At 34.4% G+C, this 21,554-nt stretch overlaps 2 protein-coding genes across 2 annotated transcripts; both read right to left on the bottom strand.

Moving 5' to 3' along the window:
• Positions 1 to 1,714: 1,714 nt before the first annotated feature.
• Positions 1,715 to 8,747, bottom strand: LOC111916352 (disease resistance protein RPV1). The gene is made up of 8 exons (XM_042902887.2): positions 8,541 to 8,747; positions 6,980 to 7,657; positions 5,061 to 6,188; positions 4,594 to 4,917; positions 3,632 to 4,518; positions 2,916 to 3,546; positions 2,713 to 2,778; positions 1,715 to 1,897 (listed from the first exon to the last, which is right to left on the bottom strand). Exons 2-3 carry the CDS (start codon positions 7,510 to 7,512, stop codon positions 5,270 to 5,272), a joined length of 1,452 nt encoding a protein of 483 aa, XP_042758821.1. The 5' UTR covers positions 7,513 to 7,657; positions 8,541 to 8,747; the 3' UTR covers positions 1,715 to 1,897; positions 2,713 to 2,778; positions 2,916 to 3,546; positions 3,632 to 4,518; positions 4,594 to 4,917; positions 5,061 to 5,269.
• Positions 4,012 to 5,162, bottom strand: LOC122194380 (disease resistance protein RPP2A-like). Its single transcript, XM_023912014.2, has 3 exons — positions 5,061 to 5,162; positions 4,594 to 4,917; positions 4,012 to 4,518 (listed from the first exon to the last, which is right to left on the bottom strand). The coding sequence occupies exons 1-3, from the start codon at positions 5,160 to 5,162 to the stop codon at positions 4,012 to 4,014; spliced, it is 933 nt and encodes a 310-aa protein (XP_023767782.2).
• Positions 8,748 to 21,554: the final 12,807 nt, after the last annotated feature.

Below are 21,554 nucleotides of genomic sequence, written 5' to 3' on the forward strand. Positions count from 1 at the left end.
TCTCTAAATATCTTAATAGTAATTGTTATTAGTTATGTGCATTGTGTTAAACCCATGCAGATTAAGAAATCCTAAATGTAGTTCATTAGACAACCTTAAATAACATCACAATAATGCTAGGCATAGCTAAAACCTAATTGGCTGGTATATTTCGGTTATCTTTCTTCCACCAAAAGAAGTTATGTGTGTAGAGTGAGCATCAACAACAATTCCATTGTTATTTCACAGACATATTTAATCGAGCACATGGTGTGCATTGTCACATCGAACATTGTATCGATTCAATATTTGTGTTGTTACTTCTTAAACCAAAAATCAATCCACTGGAATCATATCTTGTTGTCATTTGGACGGATTGATTTGAGATTATTAGGTTCCACTGTATTGGAATTGACATCGATAGATTCCAGTTTCTCCTAACTCCGATTAGGAGGAGCATCGTATACTAAGCATTTACAATAATAAGCATTTCGGTTATCATATACAGAGGAGATCGGATTGCTATTTGGTCAACAATCGCTAGAGGGTGGAACACCGAATCTGCTGAAATAAACCTCTGACCTAATAACGCCATAACCATGTTGTAATTGTGATAACCTTCAATCGATTACTAACATCAGAAAAAGGAGAGAGCATAAAACTTGTGTGAAAGCAGTCCATGATTTCACGTTTCGAGCGGTTTTAATTCATAAGAAAGCATTCGGATTCCCATGCTTCACCGTTGGCATCCCACATCAATGGAGTTGTGAACAAAAAATGAAGGTTATAAGTTTGGCATCCCACATCGCTGGTGGGAGAAAAAAATGAAGGCACACATATCTAATAAAAGGAGACTTAGGTTCCTTTAAAAAATCAAACCCAACTACTCAGTGGGCTAACTGGTTCTTTTGAGCCCATGGTTAGCTGGACGAATTTGGCCCAATTTGGGAGTCCGAGTTAGACTGATTCGGACCGAGTGGGACCGGTTTTGACCGATATTGACCAAGGCTGATTAATCGGCCGCCGATTTTTACAACCATGATATATATATATATATATATATATATATATATATATATATATATATATATATATATATATATATATATATATATGAGTTGCTGCTAATGTGTTACCAAAGTAATGTGTCTAGAAGCATGGGAATCACCTAGCAGAGTCCACTCATCCCTCTGTGCAAACTATCGTTAAAGGGAAAAAAAATATTATCATCAAATGATAAAAAATTGTTCTTTTTTAAGAAGGCACACCTGATTAATTAAATTGCTGAAATATCACATGAAAAAATTTATGTTATTGATCACTTAAAAATTTGGCAGCAGCTTACACTGAAAATTCTCTAATAAATAAAACATAGTTAAACACAATCTATATGTAATTTATTATTATTATTGTTATTATTTTTTTTTTTTGGTTGGTTGGATGGAATGACCAAGGAACAAGATGGAACAAAAAGGATGGCGGAATATGAAAGGTGAATGTAATGAGTCCACTTACATTGTATGATCTTGTTTGGTTCAAATGTAGGAAAGAAATGAACTTCCAATAAATTCTTCCAACATAGTTAATAAATCCAAGAATAGCCCAAAGTGTAATGTAACTTCTATCTTTTTTGCTACAGGGGTATATTGGTCTTTTAGGAATTATGATTGCTATTGGCTGTTTTGTTATGTGGGAGCACCAACCTTGTCCCAGGTCTGTTTTTTGGACCACTTCCTTAAGTCATGTCTTCTCTTTATTTGCTCCTTGAGGTTTTTGCTTAGTAGCTAAGAATTTATTTATAAACAAATTATTATATACAGATATATCCAGATACTCAGTGCTGAATGTTTAATATAGAGGTCTGGTCTTCAATGCGTACAAACTCAACAGCAATGGTTTTCATGGTGCTGCCTGCATTCTGAAATTCATTTAAAAAATATATTAGGGGTTAATTAAGCTTATAAGAACCATCAAACATATTCTTTCATGGAAATATTTGATATATTAAGACATCCCCTTGTGCATTTATTTATTTTTCTACAAGCACATAAATCACTATACAAACATGAAGGATAACATTCATCTTTCCAGTTATTTTGAAAAGCTATCAAATCCATTTTTTCATTGAATCTTGACAAGTTTCTGTCAATTTAAAGCGCATCAAGCATATGTATGGAGCTTGAGAGGAATTTCTGCAGACATATGATACAAAGTATGGGAGGCAGATGATGGGTTTTTTAAGACACAAATTATAGATAAAAACAGAGCAAAAGGCAGGGGATGGTGATTTTTAACCTACATTTAAGGGGGGCATTACAATGGTGTTTTGGATGATAATTTATGCAAGATGTTGATGTGTTACTTTCTCTTTCCTTTTAAGAAATATATATACAAGAAATATATATACAATAAGGTCAGTTTATTAACAAAAATATGTGTCATTGATGTGATCAATCCTGTTGTGCAATTGGCTGTGTGTTTTTGGCAAAGTAGATAAATATGTATAAATTAAAAAGATCCAACTGTCTGGGACAAAACACCACCAAAATAAAATCACCTTTCATTAGTGTTAGAAAACATTAATAAATAAATAAATAAATAAAGACTGCTTAGAATCACAAAGCTGTAGAGCCACAAGTGTATGTCTGTTAAGTGACAAAGCTTAGCCTTGACTGCCAGCTGGAAATTATTTATTTATGTGATGGAAAAAGGGTTTTTGGGATATAAAAGTACCTTATGTGGCATTCTCTGGTAATCCAGACTTCCTTTGTGATAAAGCTTTGAAGTACAGTCGATCATCTATTGAAAAGAAATAGATTAAACTTTTTACAGTGATTGCAGAAAATCAAAACATGAAATCTTTATAACAAAAACACTACAATTTAGTTATTATCAACTTTTTTAGATTAAAAGTAATACATAGGAATGCCATCTACCTTTGCAATTGGTGCCTTCTCCTAACTGATAATCATATCCTAATGAAACCATATTAAAGAAAGAATTGCAAAATCTTCTTTTGCATAGGAAGTATACTCCTGTTGTTGGCTCAAATGGAGTGAGATCTCCACCGATGATATGATTCCATGACTTGTAATAACCCAACACATCTTCATCTTCTTCTTCTTCTCCATCATCATACACAAAACTCACCCCACACTCCTTAATAACTGCATCACCATCATCATATTGACTCTCATTCAGTGTAATAGTAACATGGTCACCACATTCCATCTCATTCATCCCAAACATCCAATGGTTTGAGAACGTCAAATACATTCCACCCAGATAGACTACGTCAATATAATGGTGGTATATCCAAGTGAGGTTCTTTGTAATATTACTAATTATGATCACTGGAATATAAATGAACACATTTCCTACAGAACCAAGACCCTTATCCAGAGCAAATCGAGATGTCAGCACACAGCAGAAATTCAATCCTCTAAATGTGTTAGGAGATGATGGGATTGTAAATGATATTGATGACCGTGTGCTTCTATCCATAATCCAACTCGGCAACTCTTCGCCTTCATAAAGTGTGCTGAATATTCCAAATTCATAATACATCTGCCACATACAACCACATTCAGTAATTGCTACATTAATAATATATATATATTCACACAAAGACAAATAATTATCTAAAGCAAACCTGGATTTCAAATTCTTCCTTTTCTCCGAAGATTGTCGCAGTTCCCACACGCTTTTTGTTAAGGATATCTGGCTTAGTCCAGCCCAAACTACGTAATACCTTTTCCTCAACACCTGCCATTGGTTCGATTTTCACCATGCCTTGAAGCTCAAAAGGTGAAGGTGGTAGCCTATCCCATTGTATCCAGAGCTGAAGTGGGGAACTTTCTTGATCAAGTACAAGTTTTTGCAGCATAGGCTTATCAGAATAGAGGTTCAAATGTGTGAGTGTATGTGGAGGATGTTCGACTGTAGTCAGCTTTTTACAAAATCTCATACTAAGTGTCTCAAGCCTAGGAAGACTTCTCACACAACTGGGGAGGGAAACAATAGGATTTTCATCTAGATATAATCCTTTAACATTGACAGGCAACTAAAGTCCATGGGAAAGGATTCGGTTGACAAATTATTATTAGCAAGTGACAAGCTAACTAAAGATGTCGGTAAATAGATTGTAAAGAACTTTGAATAATTTGGTATAGCCTCCACAACGGTAGATGGAACGACAGATGAACAGGTTGATGTGTGTATATCTACAATCCCAATTCGAGATTCACCAAGATTACAACCAACTAGCAATAGTGTTTTAACTTTTTTTAGCATGCCTAAGCTTCTTGGAAGTTTTTGAAGCTTGCTGCAGTAGCTCAGATCAACGAAAAAAAGTTCAACACATTGCTCAATTGATTCACAAACATCAAACAAACCAATGCAACCTCTAAGTATTAACTTCTCAAGTACAGGGAGGTGGTCAAAGCCACCAAGACTACGAAGTTGTTCACAGGAACTTAAATTAAGAATCTTCAATGATCCAAGCAACCATTTGTCTTTTGAGAACGATCCAATCCATTGCTGAAATTGAGAAAATTTAGAATAGTAGTGAATTTATCTACTTGACATAGAAAGTAATAAATGGAGATAAGTTACCGTTAGCCTCCTATGAAGTCGTTGTGGATAGCTACAACAAATGCCAAACGATTCAATATTGCTATACGACAGGTCAAGAACAACCAAATTCTCCATTGGCAAGTCCGATGGTATAAACTTCAAAGGGAACCCATGCATACACAACCATCTTAATTCTTCTGGAAAATTCTTGTAAGAGCCAGTTATTTGCACATAATTGAGTTGTAGAAGCATCAGTCTATCCATCTTACTCAATGCATCTGTTTTCAACTCAAGTGATCCATCTAACTTCTCTTTCACAAGCATTCTCATGTCAAGGGTGAGGCCAAGAACATTTTCTGTACCCTAAAAAGAAAGGGGTATGCAAAAATATTTTAGAATGTCATAGCCGTATATATATATATATATATATATATATATATATATATATATATATATATATATATATAAATACAAAATGATTAGAACTAATATACATGACCTATTACCTTTTTTTGTTTCAACACTTTGAATGTCTCCTCATGACACCATAATCTACTTCGTTCCCCAGGCTTATCAGGTGATTCTTCACGTATTAAGAATCTTCCCATCTCTTGAACCAACTGATGCATCATCAATTCATTATTCTGTCTGTGACTAAGAAGACATCTGTCAATAAGATTTGTGATCCCGGATCTGGTCTCTATATCACATGCCTTTAATATTGTTTCGGCAATATCTTTATCCATTCCAACAAAAAAACAAGCGATATGCTTAAACAAGTCCTTATCATTTTTAATGGCAAAGAGTCAAAGCTCATTCTCAATGCATTACTTATAGGGGGAATGTTTTCTTTCTTTAGTTCATCTATGTACCCCTCCCAATAAGTTACATCACGATTGTGTAGAGACCTACCCAAAACTTTAAGAGCCATTGGATGTCCTTCACAATACTCTACTAGCTTTTCTGACACCTCTTCATAACCTACCTTGGGATCATTGCACATAAATGCATGATAAGACAACAGTTTTTTTGATTCAATCATAGATAAGCCTTCAAGCTTGTGCTCCACATACTTGGGTTTAATGTTCCTTTTGAAAAGTGCACAACTCTTGGTCAACCATGCATTTTTTGTTGTTATCATGATTTTGGTTCCAGGATGAAAACCTTTGCTTCCAAGTAATGCATCTAATTGGTCAAGACTACCAATATCATCTAGAACTAGAAACACTTTTTTATGAGCTACTGCATTCTCTATCATTGATGTGTATGTAGAAACCTCATGAACTTGAACTGAACTTCGTTTTAAAATGTCATTATAGAGTTGTTTTTGTACATCAAGAATCCCATTATATTTTTCATCACATCTCCCAGTGATATTTTCAATGAAACTGCTTGTGTCAAATTCATGAAAATGTAATGCATAGACATATTTGGCTAAAGACGTCTTCCCCATCCCACCCAGACCCAATATAGTGAGTAGATTTGTTGTATGTGAAGATGCATCTTTCAACCATGAAGTGACGAATTCAATGGAATTGCCCATCCCAATAAGTTGTGGCAGTGGAAACCTTGAGGGTATTCGTAATTTACGGAAGATGTCGTTGACAATTTCATCAATAAGCTCCACCTCTATCCTGGAGTTTGATTTTAGTAAGAACCAAAAGAGACAAAAAAAACTAACATAATGCGATATTGGAGATTTTTTTTTTTTTTTTAAATATCCAGATTAAAATCATAGCATATTAAGCTATTCTTTGATTAAGTTTTTAACATCATAAAGATTATCGTATTTTCAATTGTAACCATATAAGCCCATAATATGCAAGGTCATAATTATTATCTATAATAAGACAAGAGCCAGCAATGTAATAGAAGATTTCGTTAACGGGCTACCAAGATTTCAGTGTTTCTACAATACCACCAAACTCAAATATCGATGTAGTATTGCATGAATCATAACAAAATGCTAGTCAATAATTATAACTTAACCTTTAGTACTTACAAGAACATTTATTTAACATAATAATAGATGATATGATTTGAAGATAGAATGATATAAAAATAGTAAAAGAAAAATACATGCATTTTTAATTTGGTTTATTAATTGATAGCATATAAAAATCATTGAAATGGGTTATCTAAATGAATTTATATGTGATAAATAATAAATGCATAAGAAATGTGTTAAAATTAGCAAAATGGTTAACCTGCCTATATGAATTAACTTATGTAATCACATAATTGCAAAGATTAGAATCAACTTCAAGCATTTCTTTATGATTTATCCAAATTTAAACACATCAAAATATATAACGATTAGATGATTATGAAGAAACATATTGAAATGCATAAGGAAAAGCTGCTATTGAGTTTCATGCATTAATTTATCAATATAAAAAGGAAATATGGGTTAGAAAGTAGTTACCTGCCATTGGCATCTTTCCCTTTTAAATCAGCAACTTCTATAAGTGCCTTATTCCATCTGTCCATCTTTTGAGCCCATTGAATTTTTTTATTTTCATCTATCTCTGCCTCCATCTTTTGTCTATGCTTATCCATTGCATCTCCAAAGCTACTTTGTTGTTTCCTGACATGGGTGGGCTCCACATGATAAAAGATGGGAATTACAAGATGTTTGGATGTCCTACGTTGCTCAAGGATCAGCACCAGTTCATCAAGACACCATGTGGAAGTAGCATAGTTCCTGGACAACACAACAACAGAAGCCTTGGATAATTTAATTGCACTCTCCAATTCTGGTTTCAGATCTTCCCCTGTTTCAATCTCTTCATCATCTAAGAAGGTAGTGATGTTGGCATGCATGAGAGCATTATAAAGGTGATTAGTGAAACTATTACGAGTGTCAACACCTCTGAAACTTAAAAATACGTCATATCCACGACCATGAGTTGATGAAGAAGATGAAGATCCTTCTGAAATCTCATGGAGTTCAACCATTATGAGTTATGGGTTGGGGAGCCTTCACCCTTCCCAACAACCTCTGAAACTCAAAAAGTAAATAGTGCGTTCTGAAGATTTTAGATCCCACGTTTTCCTTACTTGTGCCTCAATCTCAAGATTCCATATGTAATGTCTCTATAGTCTACATAAAATCAAAAGTATTAATACGTTATGCAACTTAATTCTTATCAAACAGTTTAAACCCCTAAAATAACACCTTATAGTCTTCAAAATAAAAACTGAAGTGTTTAATAAACTAGACGGATGCACCTCCATCATTGCTGTGTGAATTAATATGATTCAGAAACAAAGAGCATATATATGGCTATTTAAATTAATATGCTTATATCAATACCGTATGCAACTTAACTCTCATCTAACAATTTAAACCTCAACAATAGTATATTATTGTTGGGTTTAATTCTGACTTTAGTCAAAAAAAAAAAAAAAGTTAACCTTTTGTTGGTTTTATTTAGTATTTGAATAAGTGTTGTTTCACCAAGTTCAAAACAAGAGATCAAAATGTGGTGTACTTTTTCCTTGTAGTGTCCTATTTTCTAGGAGTAGTGGCTAGGTTTTAGATTGAGTTTGTTTATTCATGTGGGATGTTTTGTAGGCTATTTAAAGCCTTTTGTTCTCAGGTTAATGTGAGTAGCTTTTCTGTGAAAACAAAGTCTCCATCTGTTTTTTCCTCTTTTATTTTCGTCTGCTGCAGCAACAACAGGGAACCTGTTTTCTTTCTTTCATTTTGTTCAGGGGCTGTAGGGGCTGGTCCAACAATTATATCTTTAAAATAAAAAAAATCAAGTGATTAAAACCAAAAAAGAATTAAGTTTATTGACATGATTGTTTAAAGAGCCCCAAATTACTAACAATAGTACTTCACGAAAAGTGAGATGTCTTACAATCTAGCTTCAATAGTTCAGAAAGCTTAATAGAAAGGGAACATCACCAGGCAATTTAGTGTTACTACAAAATGAGTAAATATATGAGACGTAAAATGCGCTTTCATAATTCATAGTTACCTGCTTACGCGATGACAAATGAAGAGGTCTGAAGCGTCGACGATACAAGACAAACCAACGGCAACTAGAAAGGAAGACGACTGAAAATTACAAAAGCGAACGGCGGTAAGTCTTCAGGCAAACGGCCAGTCAACGAGGAAGGGAGACGACAAGAGACGAGAATGTTTTTCGGTTCACAAGTTTTCTTAATATATCATCAAGCAGGATGAACATTAACGATGGCTGCCTTATCCTAATCCAAGCGTAAGGTGCTTGTTGAATGTTGATTCTGTGATAATAGGTCACGTGTTTGAGATATTTTTTTTTGTCTCAGTGTACGTCCGTTTTTTTTTTTTTACATGGATTAAAAAATATAGTGTATTCGGATATTACCCGCCCCATATACCCAGCCCAGATCTGGGTCCAAGTCCCTAAGTAGTTTTTTGAGTAAATTACACGAATGGTCCCTATGGTTTAGGGTAATTTGCGCGTTTGGTCCCTAACTTATTTTTTTAACTTGGAAGGTCCCTACTGTTTATTTTTGTTACGCGCTTGGTCCCTGTTTTACCTAAAAAACTTATTTTGCCCTTGATTTTTTAATTTATTTAAATAAACGGGTAAATTACACCAATCGTCCCTCGTGCACATGCCAGAAAGCGTGTTTAGTCCCTATTTTTAAAAATTAACTCAGACCATCCCTCGTTTGGTTAAAAGTTGCATGTTTCATCCCTCGTTAGTTTAAAATTGCATGTTGCATCCTTTACCAGACATAAAATTACTATATTACCCTTATTATTTTCTTTTTAATTTAATTATGAATTATTTTGTAGTTTAAAAAATAAAAAAATAAATTTCATTTCCATCCCACCCAACCTTCCGTTATCAGCTCACAAATTAATCACTAAGACCACCATTCCTTTCTACCACCGCCGGAGCATCGAACACCACCATCGCCGGAGCAACGATCACCACCATCACCAGAGAACTATCCAATAGCATCGTTGGAGTACCACTCACCACCATTTTCGTCGTTCAAAACCACTACATCTCTCTCCTTACCTTCCTTCTTCTCCAATCAGATACACATTCTTCTTTCTCATCCCGGATCTAAGATCTCCGATGAGGATGGTTTCAAACCGTTGAGTAGGATATCGAGGATGGTTTCAAACTACGAAGATATGATAAAAACAATGAAGACCTGATGGAATCAGTGAAACCACCATTGGGAGTCTTGAGAGAAGGTAAAGGGTTGTGATCCTCGTTCTAAAGATTTGGGTCATTCCGATCTATTATGTTTCTCTAGCGAAATCACAATCGCAAGGTCATTTAGATCGATTCTTTTTCTCCAGTGAAACCATCACCGATTCTGGAATATGGTGCTCGTCTTCTTCACCTGTGCATCATCATCGTTCTCCATCAGCTAGGGTTTCGAGATCGATGAAGAAGTCGTTGACACATATAAAGATCAGAGAAGAAGGTAGGTGCAAGGTTCAGATTGAGGAAAAAGTCATCGAAATATGTTCAAATCGATATCCTTCTTCAGACGCATTCATATCGATTTACATCTAGGGTTTCAGATCGAGGAAGAAGGCATGTGTAAGGTTTTCAGATTATGGTTTGGTTATAAGAGGTGTTGGCAGTGGTAGATAGTGGTACCGGAGGTGTTGGCGGTGATAGGTGGTAGGGGATGATTTGTGAAAATTTTGGAGCTTGGGAAATGGAAGGGGAGGGGTGGGCATATTTGTTTTATTTTATTTTTTCTTTTTTAATATAAAAATGATAAAGAAATAAAAGAAAATGAAAAAGAAATTATTAAGGGTAAAATAGTCATTTCATGTCAATAGGGACTAAGTGTGCAAGAAAAAACAAACATAGGGACGACCCGAGTTAATTTTTGAAAATAGGGACTAAACGTGCGTTTTGACATATACACGAGGGACGAATGGTGTAATTCGCCCTAAATAAACACACCACCAACCTCATCTCCCTCACCTTACTTTACATATCCCACCATTTTTCTCTAATTAAATAATAGTATTTTTAGGTAAGATAGGGATCAAACGCGTAACAAAAATAAACAATAGGGACCAATGATGTAACAAAAACAAACAGTAAGAACTTTCCGAATTAAAAAAATAAGTTAGGAACCAAACCCGCAAATTACCCCAAACCATGGGGACCATTCGTGTAATTTACTCTAGTTTTTTACATCTTCACCTTAAAATTTAAATTCATTCACCATTTTTGGTTTTACAATGTTGTTATTATAGGTTTAACTGATTTTTAACATTTTTTATGATTTAATATCCAAACTGGATCGAAGTCCTTAAATTTCTTTTTTTTTTTTTGTTATATTTTAGATCCAGTTTTATTTTAGTTTAAAAATTTTGTATCTACAACTTAAATTTTTTTGATTGGTAATAACTTTCATTTACTTTTACCACTTTTGTTTGTTTTTATGATATTAGTACAATTTTTTTAAAGAAAAATTCCAAAGTTTAATTTCATATTTTTTGTTTATGTATTTTAAACCTTTGTTTTTTTTTTTTTCAAATAAATACATTTTACATGTTTTTATATATTTTATTACAATTTTGTTTTTTTACAAGTTTGTTTTACATTAAAACATAATATTTTTTCATGTGCAGTTAATACATCTTAGTTATCATCGTACAACGAATGAGAACGCAAATCGGCAACATGGTGCGCCGCTAAACCTTTTTGTATGGTAAAGCCAATTCTTTTGAAAACTACATCTATAGATTTAAAGATATAACATTGCTATACATGATTTGTTGTACTCTACTAAGAATCTCCACCGCATTCGGTGCAAGAAAATCAATTTATCAAATACAAAATGTATGAACATGTGTTGATTTACCAAATTACTGTTTTACATCTTTGTTTTTATGCATTTATTAATAATATTTTTTATGCTTTTACAAAATCTTTTTTTACAACTTTAATTTTATGTAACTGTAAACATTGGTTTTCTTTGGAAAATTACTTTTTTTCCAATCTAATAATTTATGATTGATTTTTTTGAAATTTCATTTTAACAAAAGAAATTATAAATTATTTTTTTTACCTTTCCACAACATTTTCTTTCTAGAAATATAATCTTTTTTCAACTTTGTTTTCAAAACTGCTTTTTACAAGATTTTTTTTTCGTTAATTTAGTTCTTTTATAAATTTTTATATCTTTGTTTTATGCATGTTTAAAAGAAGTTTACAATTTAGCATAGAGTTAATATATAAGATTATACAAGCTCAATTAAATGATGAAAAAAATCACAACTATTTCCATATTGTATATAGCCAAAGCCACCTTATGGAAATTACTTTATAATCTTTGTCTATATATCTATATAATTAAACCTAATACTAATATTATAATTGCACCCAACGTACATTCTAGTAAGATATACAATTATCAAGGTTGATGAGATAAAATGAGTAATATTTTTAATACTATTTTATTAATTATGATTTTGTTTATATTTATTGTTTTGCAGAAGATAAATTAAATGAATACTTTGCAAGTGTTATATCTATTTTATCATAAAAGTGACAACACGAGTTCGAATCCAACCTGCTTTATCTTTTGCCTTACCCAACTTCTAAATTTTGCATATTTCATCCCATGCCTATATTTTGTTTCATATTTGGTGTCATTCAACATTTTTTAATTACAATTATGACCCAATTTGTAGTTTCTATTTCAAATTTGATCCAAGTATTGTTTATTTTCTTTTTATTAGACAAAAAGAATATTACTATATATTTTGTTTCTTTTCTTTTCCCAAAATTTGGTTTACAAACTCTTTTATATTTTGCAACTTTATTTTTAACGAAATCGTTTTCACAAAATTATTTTTTTATGAGATCAAATTCTTATATTTTTTATGTATTTTCATTTTTATCATTATTTTCCTGTTTTCTACATCTTTGTTTCATGTGTCATTTTTAATGATTTTTCCATTATTAGTAAATAGTTTTTTTGTTGTCGGTTCATGAAGTTACACCTACTTAATTCATGAAATTCCTCTAAATGATCAAATTGCGCTTTTAGTCAAAATCTCTTTTATAGTAAAACATTTCTAAATTATGGGTTCTTACGTTAGGGTTTCTGAGAAATTTAGACGGGGCATAAATTATGGTGTTTAAGCACTACAAGAAAAACGTGCTTTTGTGACTAAAATATCAGAAACTGATTAATCAGTCTTGGATACCATTCATCTGAGACTGATAAATTAGTCTCGGATACTATCTAGGACTGATTTGAATGTGTGAAACATTAGAGACTAACCAAAATTATTTGAAAGTAAAATTTAGTCCCTTATTTGTTTATGCTAGTTTAGGCTTGGTGTGAAACACATTATGGATTGAATTTTATTCTCGACTAGAGTAACACATTAGGGATTAAGTTCAATCGCTTATAGACTTGTGCTAGTTTTGATTAAGTATGAAAAAATTTAGGAACTGAATTTTAGTCATTAATACAACTACACAAATTTATCCTTTGGATGAGAAACTTTTTAAAAACGAAATTTTAGTCCTAAATAGAAATGCACTTTTTGACTTTCAAATGAACACGTATAATAAACTGAATTTTGTATCTAATAGTAATTATATCTAATAGAAATTATTTAGTGATGGATACCATATAGAACATAAACTAATGAATCAATCAGGAAAAAAAAAAACTTGACTACTTTAGCCATATCACTACACATAAATGACATTTATTGACATATCTTTTTGTGCCGCTGTAGAATACTTTTAGTGATACTTTTTCCATGCCACTATAAAAAATTTTAGATACAAGTTTTCATAGTTATTAAACTGCACAGTATGGATTGTGAAATGACATCGATCTTTCTAGCGGGCATCATTACCGATGAAAAACACCACCATGTGACATATTTGTTACTGACGACAATTTGTTGAAAGCCTAGGTTTACTCATTGCTTTTTTATTGTTCTGTGTTGCTTTTTTATTAAAACACTCTTTATTTTCTTTGATTTTTTTCACAACTTGTAATAAGAAAATTAAATGATTTATATTCTAATTTCAACAACCTTATTTAATAATCAAGATAACTAAAATAAATGTAATTTATAAAGGAAAAGATAACCATAAGACAAATTTATGTATTTTTAAAGTTTTGATTTTTTCAACGAAAAATATTGTTTTTTTTATGAAGGTTGTGAATTGGGCTAACATGGCATGTCACATTTTTCTGCTACGTCATAATTCATACCACATCAACATCCCTTACAGCTTGACATGCCACATGTGCAGATGAGCTGTTGAACATGGGCTTTTTTATTAAAAAAACAATTTACGACTAACACAAAACTTTTATCAAAATATTGTGATTTCTCTAAAAATTTCCCTAAAAAATATGATCAATTGTTATTTTTCTCAAAAATGTGTAATTAAGTACATGGATTTTTGTGTTAAAAAAGTCTAATATTTACCTGATAATGATAAAAGGGGATACTTTCTACAACTCAACAAAAGTTCCTTATTTTTCCTATACATATTTTGCTATTTTCCTATACAAATTAAACAAAATACTATGCCAATAAACTACAAAAATACACCAAAGAAAGAGCCAAGTTTCTATGATTATCATTCAATCCCAATTAAGAGGGCCTTCAAGGTCTCCTATGATTTGAACAATCAGCAAATCACTCCACTGTTGCATCCTGATCATTCTCATACTATAAAAGGACTACCCAAAAGTCATATGTCATAAGAATGAAGTCTTTAAAATAATTTAAGTTGAAAAAAAAACTCACCATTAGCTTGTAAATATCGTTAGCCTTCTTTGGGAGACATTGATATCTCCTGAATAATTGACGAAAGACATGAGGCTATACAACTTCCTTTTATCATCATATTCACTATTTTCAAAGCTTTCTTGCTTTCTGGTCAATCTCTCAAACATGTGAAGCTGTTGTTTTAGCAATATCTTTTTTCCTTGAACATTCGTCTCCAACAGAAATGATATCCATGGATGCATCTTTCTTGTCTTCAAATTCCTTATCTGAGATTGAAACCTATTCTTAGGCATTATATGGCCCTTAGTACTTACCAATTTTTGGCAATAAGACCAAATACCCAGATGAATTAAACCTATTAAGAATCAAGGATGACATCAATTATGAAAGAATCGAACAACTTTTAAGGAAATCCATTTGGGATCCAAAACAAAATTGAATCATAGAAACTCAAAACTTACAAAATCAAAACTTTGATGAAAAGTGGGTTGAGACACAAACCGGTTGTTAGCATTACCTGAGGAAATCATTGATAATGCTCTACTGAACCAATAAAGGGGTACAAAACCATCAGTTTTTTCACATAAACCCCGTCGATAGTGGAAATTATTTTCAGTATTGCTAAAATTGATTCCGATTATTGTGGATTGACCATGAACGAATGCATAAAACATCAAGAAAAGTAATCTAGGGTTTTAATCGAATTTTCTCAGAGGCTCCGTCGATGCTGGGAGTCGTTCTTCGTTCACTATTCGCCGTCGGGGATGCGAGTCGTGAGGTGAGGAAGAAGAAGGGATCGGAAGCATACTGAAGTTCTAATTTTTAGATTCCGTAAAAAAAGCAGCACTTTTAAATATTAGGCCAAAACTACGTAATTTTATGGTTGGGTATAGGGCTGTAAACGAACTGAACGTTCGGCGAACCGTTCGTGAACTGTTCGGCGGGAAGTTCGTTTATGTTCGTTTATTTAATAAATGAACGAACATTAACAAAAATTATCGTTCGTTTAATTAAATAAACGAACATGAACAATGGTCTCGTTCGTTCATTTATGTTCGTGAACGTTCGTTTATGATGTTCATTTATATTCGTTTGTTTAAGTTTATTTATACTCATCTATATTCAATTATTTTTTATTATATTGCTATATTATATGTTCGTTTATGTTCATATATGTTCAATTGTGTGTGTGTGTTTTTTTTCTTTATTCGTTTATGTTCGTTTAGCATGTTCACGAACATAAATGAACGAACATGAACAAAGTAATTTGTTAAACGAACGAACATGAACAAGAAAATCTCGTTCGTTTATCCGTTAGTGTTCGTTTGTTGTTCGGCTAACTTAAATGAACGAACATGAACAAGACCTTGTTCGTGTTCGTTTGGTTCGTTTACAACCCTAGTTGGGTATATAAAGTTGTGCTCTAGCTCCCTTCATTTGGCCATTTAATTGTCTTTTTTAAACAAACTTCAAAAATGGTCACTGAAACGACAAAAATAGCCACAGGTGGGAGGCATGTGATATGGCCTAATGGCCAAATATTGATGATGTTACTAAAAAAGGTCATACGTGCAACTTTTGCAAAACACAGAGACCATTTTTATCAAAAAAAAAAAATAGTAGGGACTAAGTTTGTGATCTTTGGTAGACCATTTTTGTATTTTTGTCATTATTTTATAATTATATTCATTTTTCCTAGAAATAAAATAAATAATAGTACTTATTATACAAAAAAATGGCTTAGCAGATTGAAATCATGTTATAATATTGAACCGCAAACCATCTCATTTAACTAAAGAAGTTGGTTAACTTAAACGGGTTGAAAGTTCCAACGCAACCCATTAATTTTGTGTTGAGTTCAGTTTAAGTTGATTGGTTGGATCATATTTTACCAGCTTTTTCAAAAAATGGACCAAACTTGCAATTTTGAATAGAACACATAGCATATTCTACATTTTTCTATGACAAAACTGCACAAATGATCCCTGTGTTTAACTCAAAATTGTCACTTTAGTCCAAAAAAGTTTGGACTAGCACCAGAAGTCCAAACTTTTCATTTTGTTGCGATTTTAGTCCAATTTGCTTTGAACTTTTTTATAATGACGATTTTGCCCTTATTTTTTTTTAATTTTTTTTATTAATTTAAATATTTTTATGATTGAAAAAAATAAAAAAATAAATTAAAACGATCTCTCTCTCATCGTCTTCTTCATTCTATCTTTTTCCTCTAACTCAAATCACAAACACTGTTCACATATAGATACACACTAAAATTTAAAAAAAAAAAAACACATAACTGTGGATCGATACATATAAATCAAACTCATACTCTCTAAAATTAGAAAAAAAAAAAACAAACAAACAATCGATCAGAAGTTTAAAAATTTAGAACCACAAACTTTGTTAACCCCTTTCGTCTCTTATATCATTTGCGTGTTTGCTTTCCCTCCTTCCATCTCGTGAATCGCAGTTAAACCTTTTCCTATCTAAGATTGATCATATCTCTCAAGGATCCTCGTATTTCCTTTAATTAAGGTGCATATGTGTAAATTATAGCCAAAATGTGTTGGTGGTTCCAATTCACATCAAAAATCAGAAATCAAACAAGCACTCGTTCATGATGAAATCAAAGACATATCCATACCTAATTAAATCAATGGAGGAAATCGCCTAGCCTTGTTCTCCACCACGACACCACCAGAAAACCGCAAATGGGAGCACTCGATTAAATTCCCCCCGGAATCTAGGACCATCGGAGTTCACTGAATCTAGGGTTTGTTCGTCACCAGAGCTAGGGTTTTCTAGAGTTCGTTTAGGCGGCGGCTGCTCGGCAATCTCCGACAAGGATGTAGCACCTGGTTCCTGGTACGTAAAAATTCATCTTAGTTTTTTTTTCATTTTTAGCCTTGGACTCGGCGAGTCGTAGGTCCGACTCGCCGAGTAGAGATGTGATCCGAAACACGTTTAAGTTGGCGACTCGGCGAGTCCATATTCTGGACTCAGCGAGTCCCCGCTGTTTGATTAAACCCTAAATTTCAAGGGTTTGCACCCTATTTAAACTGTCTTATCCGCCCCTAAGCTCGCCCCCTTCACCCTCAGAGCTCCCAACATCGTTTATACCCCTATTCCTTGTGAGATTGAAGTGTTTTGGTGTGTTCTTGAAGATTTTGAGGAGAAAGAAGAGTAGATCAAGAAGAGGAGAAGGAGGCCAGGCATCTTTGTGTCATCTCAGCGTTTTCTTGGAGGTATAACTCGTTTCCCCTCTGTTTTCATGCTTGTAGTCTCTATTAGCTACATGAAAGTCCTTCTTGAGCCATTTCCCAAGCTTATTTGTGCATTGTGGGTTGTAATAAGTTGTTAGCCTCTAGATTTAGGCATGATTGAGTCCCTAGAGCTTGCATCTACTGCCTTTATGGAGTCATATTGCATGAAAGCCCTAGATCTACTCTTTTGGTGCATTTTGAGCCCTAAAACCTTCATTGGTAATTATTTACATGTAAAGTTGGAAACTTTACGTGTAATTCATTCCCTAGAAACCCAGATCTGTGAATGGCATGAGCTGGATTCAAGAAAAATCGAGTGTATAGTAATTGCATGTGGCCGACTCGGCGAGTCGTCCCTCAGACTCGGCGAGTCGAGTCGCGAGTCCCCGAGTTTTCCCCCTTTTTCGTGTTTGCGGGTTGGAGTAGTGAGTTATAGGGTGTGACTCAGTGGGTTGGAAGCCAGACTCACTCATGTAGTAACTCGGCGAGTCAATGCCATGACTCGGCGAGTTCAGGGCAATCTTCTTTCCTCAAGAACAGACTCAGCAAGTTGTTCATACAGCTTGGCGAGTCTCAACATAAAGTGTTCATCGGATGAAGAAGAACTTGGCGAGTTGTTCATACAACTCGGCGAGTAGGATGAAGGACTATTGGCCTTTAGCTTAGAAGGAAAACTCGTCGAGTCAATGCCAAACTCTACGAGTAGAGACGGGATAGTGGTCAGACAAAGGGATAGGGACTCGGCGAGTTGACAGGCCAACTCGGCGAGTTGGGTCAACTGGAAGATAACTTTGACTTTAACTCATGGTTTGGTTAAGGGTAAATGGTCAGTTTACCCTAAGGTTGGTTAGTAGTATTTGACTAAGTGTTTGGTGGGAATTGCAGCCGGAGGATTTCTGGAGCAGCAGCAGCAGACAAACCATTCCCACATAGATCAGCAGCTACTACGAGGTGAGTTACCTTCCAGTAGCGGTGGGTCTAAGGCCACAATACCGGCCCACCAGTAGGAGATGTGTGATAGATGATTGTCTTTGTGATATCATCTAGGTTTGCTACTACTTGATATGTTATATGCTAGCATGATATGCTGTATGTGATAGTAGTAGAGTTTGGTTGTTAAGACCGAAGGGTAGTCAGACACCCCAGGTACGTCTGACAGTATGTGATGATATGTTTGCATGCTGGCTAGTTATGTTATATGGGATAGAGGTAGTAGGAGGGGACCAGTCCCCGAGTTCGGTTGTTAGGACCGAAGGGTAGCTTAGGCACCCCATATATGTCTGATAATATGTTATGTTACAGTATATGTGATAGTAGCAGTAGGGGATGAAATAGTCCCTGAGGTTCGGTCGTCAGGACCGAAGGGTAGTCAGCACCCCAGAATGGCTTGACATGGGTAGTCAGCACCCCAGAATGGCTTGACACGGGTAGGGCGGCACCCTAGAATAGCTGTACCGGGTAGGTCGAGCACCCCAGAACTACCTGGCATTATGTATGATATGCGATTGTATGGTATGCGGTATGATAGGGGAACTCACTAAGCTTCGTGCTTACAGTTTTTAGTTTTGGTTTCAGGTACCTCTTCTTCGAAGGGGAAAGAGCTAGCGCGGTAGCGGCCCATCACACACACGCTTGTATTCCGCACCATGAGATCTCCCTGGGGATTGTACTCTGACGTTGTTATGTTTTTTTCTATAAACTGTTTTCCAGACACGCACACTTTTATGAAATGATGTGGTTGGTGTATGTTTTACTACTAATGTTTTGTTAAGTATATGTTTTCAAAAATGAAATTTTTGTCTCGTATTTTTGGGATGTTACAAGTTGGTATCAGAGCCCTAGTTTGAGGGATTCGGACACGCCTTCGGGGGTGTCTGAACTCAAATCAAGGGATTAAAAGATTTTAAAGAAGAAATATTTTCTGAAAAGCTAAGTAAAGAGTTTTAAGAAGGAACGAAGTGTGTGATGTGCGCGACCGGCCGAGCTCAAGTAAGTATTCGCCAATGTACCCATACAAGTTTATATATGTTTATCAGTTCCTGTAGAACAACATGCTAGAATAGGACTAAGGATCTAGGAGTGATGCCTTATGTGCCTGCCTTATGTGCTTCTGTATATGAAAAAGTTGCAATCTAGAATTGAGTAGACAACAGTAGGGTAACCTGTTTAGGTTATGCCTGATAGTACGAGTTTATCATTGTATGCTAGTTCAGTTTTTCTCTACGAGGATAGAGTTGCTTAAGATTGTTTCCTTTTGTCCAAATGTTGTTTGCTCTGTGCTATGTGGGCTTTGAGCGATGGGAGTTAGCTGTTAGGTGAATACATTAAAGTCACATGTGATCAGGGTTGAATAATCTCAGAGTGTTGGATTTGACCCTATTGCGTAGCTCTTGTTTGAGTCCTAACCGTTGTAGGGATGAGTCCCTTACTCGAAGGATTATCTGAGCCTTGTCGCATGTGATTGTATTCAGGTAATAGCTAATTGGCATCACAAAGAGACCTTCAACAGCTGAGGATTGGGTTGGGTGGAGTCAGAGGTTTCCTAGGGAAGGCCTAGGATAAGAGTAGCAGTGATCAGCGATAGTGGAAGGGACCTGGTAGAGTCAAGGCAGTCTGTGGAGAAGGTACAGATAGATATGGAAGGTAGTATGGTGTGATCCCTCCAGAGGTATCAGTATCACTAACAGTTATTATTTCTTTTGTATTTCAAAATGGTGGTACTACGCCCGAGGCCAACAATTGGCAGTACAGGAGAGGGATCGGGTTTGGGATCAGGTTCTGAGCTAGTAGATGAGGGGCTACACGAGTTTTCATGGGGGCATCCATTGGGGTTCATATCATCCTAATGGAGACGACGATGAAGTTGGTGGCCCGATCTCTGTTTGTGAAGGGGACCAATATAGGAGGAGAGGGATAGTCGATTTTGCAAGATCTGACCATCTCTGTAGATCCAATAGGCGATTTCTTCTTGAAGCAGTATGTGCAAATGATGGCTGAATGCAGAGGTTTCTTGAATAAATGGTGGCCAAAGGAGGAAGAAAATTGTGGGAGGAGGCGACTATTTGTTAGAGGCAAAGGGATGTTCTTTGAAACTGTACGGAGAGAGAAAGAGAGAGAGAGAGAGAGAGAGAGAGAGAGGAATTTTATTTTTGTATTATTTTTAACTGTTTTTAATTAATGTAATAAAAGAAAAATAAAAAATAAAATAATAAGGGGCAAATTCATCATTATAAAAGTTTCAAAAATTTTGGACCAAACTTGCAAAAAAATGAAAAGTTTGGACCTCTGGTGCTAGTCCAAACCTTTTTGGACCAAAGTGGTAATTTTAAGCTAATCACAGGGACCATTTGTGCAATTTAGTCTTTTTCTATGTATTTAAAGCTTTGCTTCTTTTGAAAATTTATTTTAGCTAATGATTGTAACAATAATATTTTATTTATATCATATACAAGTAAATTACATTTTTCTATCTAAATACAATAATCATAAAAAATATTTATCACGCATGACATGTGATTCCCAATAAGCATAAATATAAATATTCATTTGTGTTTGTGTGGTAGAGCTAGGACCATTCCTCACAATTCACAAGCCATATGGACCAATTGTTCACTTTCATCAGTAATACTACTGCCAACATATACTGAAAGTAAAACAATTATAAAAGGGTGGAACATTTGACACATTGTGGGAGCACTGATGGTATTGGTAGGCGTTTCTCATCATTGGAGGTGTCATGAATAAAGGGTCTTGAAGCAGCTTCATTTGCAGCTGGAGCTTGATTGAATCCTATAGAAAAGAAAGGAATTAATGTAAAATTTAGAAAGGAAAACCACAACAATGAAACAAATTCCATATATAGCAGTTTCATCCAATCTCAAAGCAATTTTCACTGATATAACTGGTAGAATTCAATGTATAGGCATTAAGCAACACCATCCAAATTACAAAGCAACTTTCATTTCTTCTTATTACAACATTTA

This window comes from Lactuca sativa, chromosome 1 (genome assembly GCF_002870075.4).
Source record: "Lactuca sativa cultivar Salinas chromosome 1, Lsat_Salinas_v11, whole genome shotgun sequence".
Classification (NCBI taxonomy): domain Eukaryota; kingdom Viridiplantae; phylum Streptophyta; class Magnoliopsida; order Asterales; family Asteraceae; genus Lactuca; species Lactuca sativa.

Bases quoted from the DNA above. Each gene is read 5' to 3' on its own strand.
- LOC122194380 (XM_023912014.2), bottom strand. From the start codon at position 5,162: ATGGGAAGATTCTTAATACGTGAAGAATCACCTGATAAGCCTGGGGAA. The intron at 4,918-5,060 runs GTAATAGGTCAT...CTTTCTTTTTAG, and splicing joins AAGTGTTGAAACAAAAAAAG to GGTACAGAAAATGTTCTTGG. The intron at 4,519-4,593 runs GTAACTTATCTC...TCTCAATTTCAG, and splicing joins GACTTCATAGGAGGCTAACG to CAATGGATTGGATCGTTCTC.
- LOC111916352 (XM_042902887.2), bottom strand. From the start codon at position 7,512: ATGGTTGAACTCCATGAGATTTCAGAAGGATCTTCATCTTCTTCATCA. The intron at 6,189-6,979 runs GTAACTACTTTC...ATCAAACTCCAG, and splicing joins GGGAAAGATGCCAATGGCAG to GATAGAGGTGGAGCTTATTG.